Source organism: Acipenser ruthenus, chromosome 37, assembly GCF_902713425.1.
Source record: "Acipenser ruthenus chromosome 37, fAciRut3.2 maternal haplotype, whole genome shotgun sequence".
In the NCBI taxonomy this organism is placed as follows: Eukaryota; Metazoa; Chordata; class Actinopteri; order Acipenseriformes; family Acipenseridae; genus Acipenser; species Acipenser ruthenus.
Window position 1 is genome coordinate 938,985 of NC_081225.1, and position 10,487 is coordinate 949,471.

Genomic DNA, 10,487 nt, shown 5'->3' on the forward strand with positions numbered 1-10,487 from the left:
TGGTGGTTGGGAGTTGTAGTTTTTCAGGTCTCCGCTGTGGGAGTGAATGAATGCCTGGTGGTGGTCTCCTCGGACTACAAGTTCCAGGAGACACTTCGAACGCGGGGGGCGGAGCGGAGCGGCCAGTGATTGATGACATGTGGGCCAATGGAAAGTTGAGTTCTGTGACGTTAAAGGAAAGGGCGACCAGTCATCTACTGTCCTGACCTTAAAATTCTAAACAGCGTCACCTCTCCCCGCCCACCACACGCTGAGAGCAGTTTGAGTGACAGGTTTCGAAACGAACGTGTTTGGTGGGAAGCTCAGTTGCCAAGTCCGCTTATAATAAGCGGGATTGGGCTTGTTTGGGGGTCGCGGTTTGGAATGTGAGTCGCGGTTTGGAATTTGCGTAAACACTCATACTCTAACGCGGGTCGCGCTTGTTTTGGGCTTGTTTTGGGCTTGTTTTGAAAGGCAGTGCCGCTTTTTTTTTTCTTGTGAGACTTGGCAACCCTAGTGGGAAGTCGAGTGGAAGCGAACCATCTTTATAAAAATTATATTTTTTTGTGTGCAAGTTTTCTTACTAAGCCGCACGCACAGTTACAAATAAAATGTAGAAAAACAGGTTTGGCGATTGCTTTTGGCTCGGTAGATTACATGCAATCATTTCTTTACTCGGTTTTTCCAAACTAACATGTAAAAATGTGGATGTTTTTTCTTAATATCCTCTTTTTTGATCCACTGGGCTGGCGGTTTATTTGCATTTTGTTTTTGTTCGTTGAGTAAACGGGTGTGAGGTGAGTTCGTAACTCAAAACACCGTCTTGTGAAATCTTTTTTTAAATTTATATTTACCGACAGTTTAATTCAGGTAGCATACGATCTTCTTAAATCAGCTCCAATCTCACCCAGCATTTAATGTCCGCATTAAAGTGTTTTTAAAATGTTATTTATATATTTATTTAACTTTTTTACCGTTTTCCTTCAGATTATACCATTGCAGATTTCATATTTTTAATTAACAGTTGTTTTTGTGGGGCGTTTTTATGAGCTGTGAAAACCCTTTAGACCTCTTGAAGTGCCCCTCCATAATTAAACTGGGGCCACCTTGGTGGTGCCCCGCTGTGCGCTATGCTCTAGAATCGACACTGCCTGAGATGTAGGTTTTATTTTACACACACATAAATGTTGCCTTTAGGCTGAGAGAGTGCAATTATTCTGTCATATACGCGCTTTCCAGGAATACGTGCTTCTTCAGACTGCGAGGTAGAGCAATTTATGACGCTGCCCGCTGGGCGGGGCGGGGCTAGACGGGGCGGGGCTAGGCGGAGCGGGCGGGGCTAGGCGGGGCGGGGCGGGGCGGGGCGGGGCGCTCCTCACAGCCTCAAACATTTCCAAAGTGTCCCAGCTCAAAAAAAAGTTTAAGAACCCCTGTCTAATTTTATTCCTGCTTGGGTTTTGAACCAGGACTGCACAAAGAAAGATTACGAATATAAATATCCATCTATATATCATTATATTTGAGATTAGAGAAAGAGAAAGGCAAACTAATCACGTTTTTTTAAATGTCATTTTTTGAAATTTGAAAACAGTTTGTGTGAACTCTGTGGAGTTCGAGAAGGTGCCCTGTCAAGATTTAACAAACAAACAAACCTGTTCTTCATTATAAAATAGATACTGTCGAGGTGCAGTTACACACACAGCGACTGAAGGGAAAATAGAGAATTCATTTTTTTTTAAATTTAAAGTAAGAGTCGGTCAAAGAAAAATCAATATACAATTGCTTGTGGGCTGCAAAATAAAAACGTTTAAGTGCGCTATAAACAACCTAATTAAAATGAAAGCTATTAAAAGCAGCGTGGGGAAGGATATAAAAAGGCTAACACACTGCTTTACAATGCTTCCCTGTGCTTTACCATCCCTCTCTGTGCTTTACAATGCTTCCCTATGCTTTACCAGACCTCTCTGTGCTTTACAATGCTTCCCTATGCTTTACCATACCTCTCTGTGCTTTACAATGCTTCCCTATGCTTTACCAGACCTCTCTGTGCTTTACAATGCTTCCCTATGCTTTACCAGACCTCTCTGTGCTTTACAATGCTTCCCTATGCTTTACCAGACCTCTCTGTGCTTTACAATGCTTCCCTATGCTTTACCAGACCTCTCTGTGCTTTACAATGCTTCCCTATGCTTTACCAGACCTCTCTGTGCTTTACAATGCTTCCCTATGCTTTACCAGACCTCTCTGTGCTTTACAATGCTTCCCTATGCTTTACCAGACCTCTCTGTGCTTTACAATGCTTCCCTATGCTTTACCAGACCTCTCTGTGCTTTACAATGCTTCCCTATGCTTTACCAGACCTCTCTGTGCTTTACAATGCTTCCCTATGCTTTACCAGACCTCTCTGTGCTTTACAATGCTTCCCTATGCTTTACCAGACCTCTCTGTGCTTTACAATGCTCCCCTATGCTTTACCAGACCTCTCTGTGCTTTACAATGCTTCCCTATGCTTTACCAGACCTCTCTGTGCTTTACAATGCTTCCCTATGCTTTACCAGACCTCTCTGTGCTTTACAATGCTTCCCTATGCTTTACCATGCCTCTCTGTGCTTTACAATGCTTCCCTATGCTTTACCAGACCTCTCTGTGCTTTACAATGCTTCCCTATGCTTTACCAGACCTCTCTGTGCTTTACAATGCTTCCCTATGCTTTACCAGACCTCTCTGTGCTTTACAATGCTTCCCTATGCTTTACCAGACCTCTCTGTGCTTTACAATGCTTCCCTATGCTTTACCAGACCTCTCTGTGCTTTACAATGCTCCCCTATGCTTTACCAGACCTCTCTGTGCTTTACAATGCTTCCCTATGCTTTACCAGACCTCTCTGTGCTTTACAATGCTTCCCTATGCTTTACCAGACCTCTCTGTGCTTTACAATGCTTCCCTATGCTTTACCAGGCCTCTCTGTGCTTTACAATGCTTCCCTATGCTTTACCAGACCTCTCTGTGCTTTACAATGCTTCCCTATGCTTTACCAGACCTCTCTGTGCTTTACAATGCTTCCCTATGCTTTACCAGACCTCTCTGTGCTTTACAATGCTTCCCTATGCTTTACCAGACCTCTCTGTGCTTTACAATGCTTCCCTATGCTTTACCAGACCTCTCTGTGCTTTACAATGCTTGTCTGTGCGTTCACTGTGCGTTCACTTTTATAAGGGTGATGAGGCTGCACACTGTGCTGATGAGACACTCTTTGAACGCAGTAACATTTGAAACATCTCAGTTCAATATACTTATATTTAATAAACTTATTAAAAAGTGGACAAACTCAGAAGGAAGAGCACTTTATTTTTTTTTTGGCAGGCAATAGTGATGAAATCAAAATATTAGACTATAGCAGGACCCCCCCCCCCCCCCCCCCCCCAAACAAAACAGAATACAGATTTTGAATGTATTGAATATATTTAATGTATAGAACAGTATCATGTCAAAATCGCCATTCCAGTACACTGATCAGTTCATTACACACACCACAATGTTATTAATAGATTATGATACACCAAAATGGACACATTATTAATAAAACATTAGCACTGTGGGATCTGATCATCCCATACCCTGATAAGCCACAGCTGGATTTTAGAGCATTTTACAGCACCCTTAGATTGCATCCACCACGCATATGGAGAGCTAGTACTGGGTATCATGTTTTAAATTGAAGTTGTAGTTTTGCTCTAAGGTCCACTCATTTTTAAAGGTTATCTTGGGGCAGCAAATGTCAGGTTACTGGCTTCCCCCCAGAGCTGCATAATGCTTTAAAAATCGCCACTGTGTATAGATTGGTGAAATAACCTTCTGTAACGTTTTGACGGTATTTACAGAAACATCTGTGTGTGTTCTCCTCTATAAAAATGTACTGCTGGATTTTTGCAGTGATATTGCACTCCCCTATGCTTTCCCTATAGTTATATATACTCTACATCTACCAGAGTTTACCCTCGTTTGCCATGTTTATTAATAAGCTTTACCGCACCTCTGAGTGCTTTATTACACTTTACTACATTTTTACTATGAGAGACTTCTATAAAGGTGTGTGCTGGAAGATTACAGCTTTATTAGGGTTACCATATGGCTCCAGATTAACCGGACGCTTTGAGACAGACCGGGATTTCAAAATTCCCCCTAAACTGAAAGTAATTCACGTATAAATGAGCTCCGCCTTTGCTGAGATTAATCCTGCTGTGGTGGAATTGCTTGGGCGCAGCAAACAAGTCACACTGATCAGCTGCTTCTGATCAGATCTTAATGAACGAATAGCTAATTTATTGATAGAGCAACGAGATGGTGATGCGATTGTATTTGCAGAATAATATGGGCGATTTAATTTTAACACACATTAAAAAACAGCGACTGGCTGCAATTCATTCTTGGTATAATACAATTATTTGACGCGCATGCGGGTATTTAAGCACCATTATTAATTGTGGCTAAGGATGGTTCATTTACACATTCATTTATTTCAATTTAAGGGGAATTTTGAAATCCCGTTCTCTCACAGCGTCCGGTTAATCTGGAGCCACATGGTAACCCTAGCTTTATTGTATTCTAGTGGCAAAGTAATGCACACCATCTCCTTCACAGCTTACTCTTCAATATATCTTAGCAACAATAAGTTTTCTAAAAGTTTAAATAAATTCCTTACAACACAAACTCATGAGTATCTATAATGATCAAGAACAAACTTTAATATGATCTAATATATATATATATATATTTCAAATAAGATTTCAATGCAATGCACACTAGAATATTAAATATTAACAAAACTAAAAGCTTGTAGTAATATTAAAAGGTGCACAAAGTACAACATAATACAGAAGTATTGAGAACGTTCTCTGGCATTTTAGCTGATAAAGGACTCTTATGTGCAAAACGTTCTCAATAATTTTGTATTTATATTGTACTTGTGCACCTTTACCATTACTTTCATGCATATGTAATTCAGTAAGTTTAAGAGAAAGGGGCTTAATAAGGTATTGCACAAGTTGGGTGAAGATTGAACTAATATAAAGAACAAAGGCTTGATTCACCCAGCAACCCTATCAATATGAATGCACTAAGTGTGGATGGCATTATCATTTCAAATCCTTATACAGAAAAGTGCAGGACATTTCAAACAGCCTTTTCAAATATCTTGTGTATTATTATTATTATTATTATTATTATTATTATTATTAAATTTACAGGGTGCTTACTTCAAGACTTCAGTCGTTATCAGTTCATTATAAATTAGTCAGGCTCCGGTTTGACTCCAGTTTCTTTTGCAATGGTTAGTAAGTCATTAATGTGTGTATATGTGGTTTTTAATTCATTCATTCGACAATCTAATTCATCAATAAATCAATTAGAACAAATCCAAATCAGACTGATTGCAGCGGTGGCTGTCCGGCGATCGTCTGGTCCAAAACCAAAAACAACAACAAAAAAAACACAGACGTTATTTATACAGAATAAGAAGCAGGGATTGCTGTGTCACCATTTCAAACAGTCAGGTGGCGCTAGCGGGTTCATGCTACTGCACTAGTCCAGCCTTTCAGCTTCCTCTGGAGGCCTGGGTTCCAGTCTGGGGGGCTAGGTGGCGCTAGCGGGTTCATGTTACTGCACTAATCTAGCCTTTCAGCTTCCTCTGGAGGCCTGGGTTCCAGTCTGGGGGGCTAGGTGGCGCTAGCGGGTTCATGTTACTGCACTAATCCAGCCTTTCAGCTTCATCTGGAGGCCTGGGTTCCAGTCTGGGGTGCTAGGTGGCGCTAGCGGGTTCATGTTACTGCACTAATCTAGCCTTTCAGCTTCCTCTGGAGGCCTGGGTTCCAGTCTGGGGGGCTAGGTGGCGCTAGCGGGTTCATGTTACTGCACTAATCCAGCCTTTCAGCTTCCTCTGGAGGCCTGGGTTCCAGTCTGGGGGGCTAGGTGGCGCTAGCGGGTTCATGTTACTGCACTAGTCTAGCCTCTCAAACCTTGTTATTTCTGACTTCTTTAGCAAGCACCTTAATTATAATTGAGTTCCAGTACAATACAAGACTTACATCCTTTGCTCCGTGCTGAGGGTTCGAATCTTTTTTTAGCTAAACTTGACCACGGAAGACGCGAAGACCACAGCCACAGTTAGCAAGCCTGAAATAGAGAAACAGAACAAAGAAATAAATACAATAACACACACACACACACACACGCACGCGCACGCACACGCACGCACACACACACGCAGGCACACACACACACTCGCACGCACAGACAGACAGACAGACACACAGGCAATTCCCTTTAAAGCATCTTCCACAATACCATCTTGTTTAAAACCTGCTTTCACACACAGAGTGTGACCTAATCCACAGTTTCACTGCCAGATCACAACGTTACACAACCCGCCGCTGTTAGATTTTGAGAGATAAGGAAGCTGGTTTTTAACAAAGTCTTCCTGCTTTGCAAATCTTTGCATCGCACAGGCAGCTTTGCACACATTTCTTTCTGTCTCTGTGTGTCTCTTTTGTCTGTGTCCCCGTCTCTCTGTGTGTCCCTGTCTCCCTGTGTGTCTCTATCTCTCTCTCTGTGTGCCTGTCTCTCTCTGTGCGTCTGTGTGCCTGTCTCTCTCTCTCTCTCTCTCTCTCTCTGTGTTCTTGTCTCTCTCTCTGTGTGTCTGTGTTCCTCTCTCTCTCTCTCTGTATTCTCTCTCTCTATCTCTCTGTATTCTCTCTCTCTCTCTGTCTCTGTGTTCTTGTCTCTCTCTCTGTGTGTCTGTGTTCCTCTGTGTCTCTGTGTGCCTCTGTATTCTCTCTCTCTCTCTCTCTCTCTCTCTCTCTCTCTCTCTCTCTCTCCTAAGTTAATGACACTTTGAATGAAATAGCTTTTAAGAAGGTGGTCTGTACGTCCTCACAGTTTTATATTAGGACCAGTTTAAAGCCAGGAGGATAAAAGTTGTGAATAGCTGGGCTCGAGGGTCGCCATGCACACAGGAGAGTAGTAAGCCAGCTTTGTGATCGGACACACAGGTGTGTTACTTACCTGTGACAGGTGAGACCACGCAGGTAGCCTTGCTGAGCAAGTTAAGGACGGTGATGTTTGCAGTCATGTTTTGGTTCGGTGCCACGGTTTTTCCTACACACACACAAAAATTATTGAGACACTAATCTTCCACCTCTGGAGGTCTGGGTTCCAATCTGGGGGGCTAGGTGGCGCTAGCGGGTTAATGTTAAAACACTAGACCAGCCTTTCAGCTTCCTCCAGGGCCTGGGTTCAAATCTAGGGGGCTGGGTGAGTTATTATTTTTATTTGTTAGCAGACGCCCTTATCCAGGGCGACTTACACTTATTACAAGATATCATTATTTTTACATACAGTTACCCATTTATACTGGAGCAATCTAGGTAAAGTACCTTGCTCAAGGGTACAGCAGCAGTGTCCTCCCCCCTGGGATTGAACCCACGACCCTCCGGTCAAGAGTCCAGAGCCCTAACCACTACTCCACACTGCTGAGTTATTATTAAGTCACAGGTTTCCTTTTGAAGTAACTGTGGATCAGACTGACCCATCCCCAGCTCACCTCCTGCATTCCCATTCCGAGTTGTGTTCCAGTTCCCTTGTTTAGTTTGACTTAGTTTGGGATCTGCTGTGACTCTTCCCACAGAGGCACTGCTGCGGTTCTGGCCTGCGAGATTAAAAAGACTGGGTCAGAACTCCGCCCCATTGTGAGGTAACACTAGCGTTCCAATACCAATCGCGGTACGATATGAGTCATCATTTTTCTTTCGTTATTTTATTTCACCAGGAAAGTCCCGTTGAGATTTGAGTCTTATTTTTCGAGGGAGAAGAAGGTGACATATAAAAAATAAAACATTTAAAAAAATACAAATGAGCACAACCATTTGACTTCAGCAAACCCTTAATTGAACTAATAATGAGCTTAATTAGACCTTTTTAATTGTTCTCGGCTGCTAAAAAGTTGCCGATTTTCAGGTTACTTATGAAATTAACTTGGAATCTCCAACTGTTTGAAAGTGGAAAACAATTAAAACAGATCAAGACAGTACGTTTCAGTTCTTCATCAAGTTTGTTCCAAAAAGCACGGAGTTAGAAAACTGAATAACTCTCCCCCCCCCCATCCCCCCTCCCCCCTCCCAAATTCCGTACAAACTTTAAGAACTGAGAAACTTATATATTGTTATATACTTACCAGTCAAAGTGGAAGGACCTGTTTGAGGAAAGAAGAGACTGGGTTAGTTAAAGGGTGTCTATAGCGCAGTGCGTGGGTAGGTGGCGCTAGAGGGTTCATGTTACTGCACTAAACCAGCCTTTCAGCTTCCTCTGGAGGTCTGGGTTCCAGTCTGGGGGCTAGGTGGCGCTAGTGGGTTAATGTTACTGCACTAGACCAGCCTTTCAGCTTCCTCTGGAGGCCTGGGTTCCAGTCTGGGGGGGGGGGGGGCTAGGTGGCGCTAGAGGGTTAATGTTAATGCAGATCAAAACACCAACTCACCCAAAAATGGTCCCACAGTGCTCTTGGATTTTGGTTTCGCTGGGGGAGGAGAGAGACGTGGTCAGATTCTTGTGTCCACTGCAGTATGATATACCAGTCAACCTGACAGCTATTGAATACATTCATTTATACATCTACACAGCAGCGTGCCCGTGTATTAGGACACCCCATCGCTTCTGTAGTTCTGATTTGCTGTGCGTCTGAAATCAAACCGCTGGAGATGAAACTCCAAAACAGGCAAGTGAGCGATTGTCTCATTTAATGGATGATTTTAACAGACCACACGTGCGATTCATTTAAAATAGTCACGAGCAAAGGAACACAGAGCCACACACGGTAAAACGCAGGAGACTTTTTAGAAGTTGTTTAAGACGCCTGATTAAAGCACAAAGCGGTCTGACATTTTCACACACGAGTGTGTTTCTATATCACTGATTACTGAGCGGAGATTGAAATTCTCACACCCAGAGGTTTGCATGCAGGCGGGTATATGAAGGATATCGATGGCAGATCGGGAGGTGTTCTGATACATCTGCACACGGCTGTATATCTATCTGTATCTATCAATCTATCAATCTATCTATCTATCTATCTATCTATCTATCTATCTATCTATCTATCTATCTATCTATCTATTATAGCTATATCTATATCTATATACAGTATATATATATACACATATTCTATTTTGTAGTTTTATTTATAATGTATTGTAATTAAGGAAGTTAAAAACATAACTCAAAAATTATCTTTCTTTCTTTCTTTCTTTCTTTCTTTCTTTCTTTCTTTCTTTCTTTCTTTCTTTCTTTCTTTCCATTACGGAACTATCATGATGCTTGGTCCAGCAGTTTCTCGCATTCCGAGCACGCGTTTGGAAGTAGTTTTTTTTCTCGTGTCTACTTTACCGTTGTCCATACAGATGAAGTAATTCTGCTGTGCACACGTTGTTTTTTCCCACTTTCCTAGGCTGGTGAGGACCATGCAGTCTGGGTAATAATCTGTGTCTTTTGAGAGCCCGGCTTGTGTGATGTTAGCTGTCTGCCCGCTGACCCACAGCCAGTCCAGCGAGTCTGAGGGACGGCTCAGTCCGATCCAAGCCTTCGTCCATTTCATTTTGGGATCTGTGACTGCGGGGGGAAGTTCTGCAAGGTCCAGGTTGTTGCTTTTGCAGTGCTGTCTAGCCCCGCCCCAAGTATAGTTCAGTTCGACGAAGGAAAGTCTGCTAGAGACTGCTGGGGTAGTGGTTTCTAAAAAACAAAAAGAACATAAGAACATAAGAAAGTTTACAAACGAGAGGAGGCCATTCGGCCCATCTTGCTCGTTTGGTTGTTAGTAGCTTATTGATCCCAGAATCTCATCAAGCAGCTTCTTGAAGGATCCCAGGGTGTCGGCTTCAACAACATTACTGGGGAGTTGGTTCCAGACCCTCACAATTCTCTGTGTAAAAAAGTGCCTCCTATTTTCTGTTCTGAATGCCCCTTTATCTAATCTCCATTGTGACCCCTGGTTTCTTTTTTCATGTCGAAAAAGTCCCCTGGGTCGACATTGTCTATACCTTTTAGAATTTTGAATGCTTGAATCAGATCGCTGCGTAGTCTTCTTTGTTCAAGACTGAACAGATTCAATTCTTTTAGCCTGTCTGCATACGACATGCCTTTTAAACCCGGGATAATTCTGGTCGCTCTTCTTTGCACTCTTTCTAAGCAGCAATATTCTTTTTGTAACGAGGTGACCAGAACTGAACACAATATTCTAGGTGAGGTCTTACTAATGCATTGTAGAGTTTTAACATTACTTCCCTTGATTTAAATTCAACACGTCTCACAATATATCCATACATCTTGTTGGCCTTTTTTATAGCTTCCCCACATTGTCTAGATGAAGACATTTCCGAGTCAACATAAACTCCTAGGTCTTTTTCATAGATTCCTTCTTCAATTTCAGTATCTCCCATATGATATTTATAATGCACATTTTTATT

The 10,487-nt window shown here is 42.3% G+C and overlaps 1 protein-coding gene across 1 annotated transcript in view; it reads right to left on the reverse strand.

Moving 5' to 3' along the window:
* Positions 1–3,429: 3,429 nt before the first annotated feature.
* Positions 3,430–10,487, reverse strand: part of LOC131706852 (macrophage mannose receptor 1-like) — an 18,429-nt gene continuing 11,371 nt past the window's right edge. The window contains exons 9-15 of the mRNA XM_059008719.1: positions 9,412–9,753; positions 8,507–8,545; positions 8,207–8,224; positions 7,577–7,681; positions 7,039–7,131; positions 6,063–6,150; positions 3,430–5,435 (exon numbers count right to left, since the gene is read on the reverse strand). Coding sequence (XP_058864702.1) covers positions 6,098–6,150; positions 7,039–7,131; positions 7,577–7,681; positions 8,207–8,224; positions 8,507–8,545; positions 9,412–9,753 — 650 coding nt within the window. The 3' untranslated portion in view covers positions 3,430–5,435; positions 6,063–6,097. The remainder of the gene's footprint in view (positions 5,436–6,062; positions 6,151–7,038; positions 7,132–7,576; positions 7,682–8,206; positions 8,225–8,506; positions 8,546–9,411; positions 9,754–10,487) is intronic.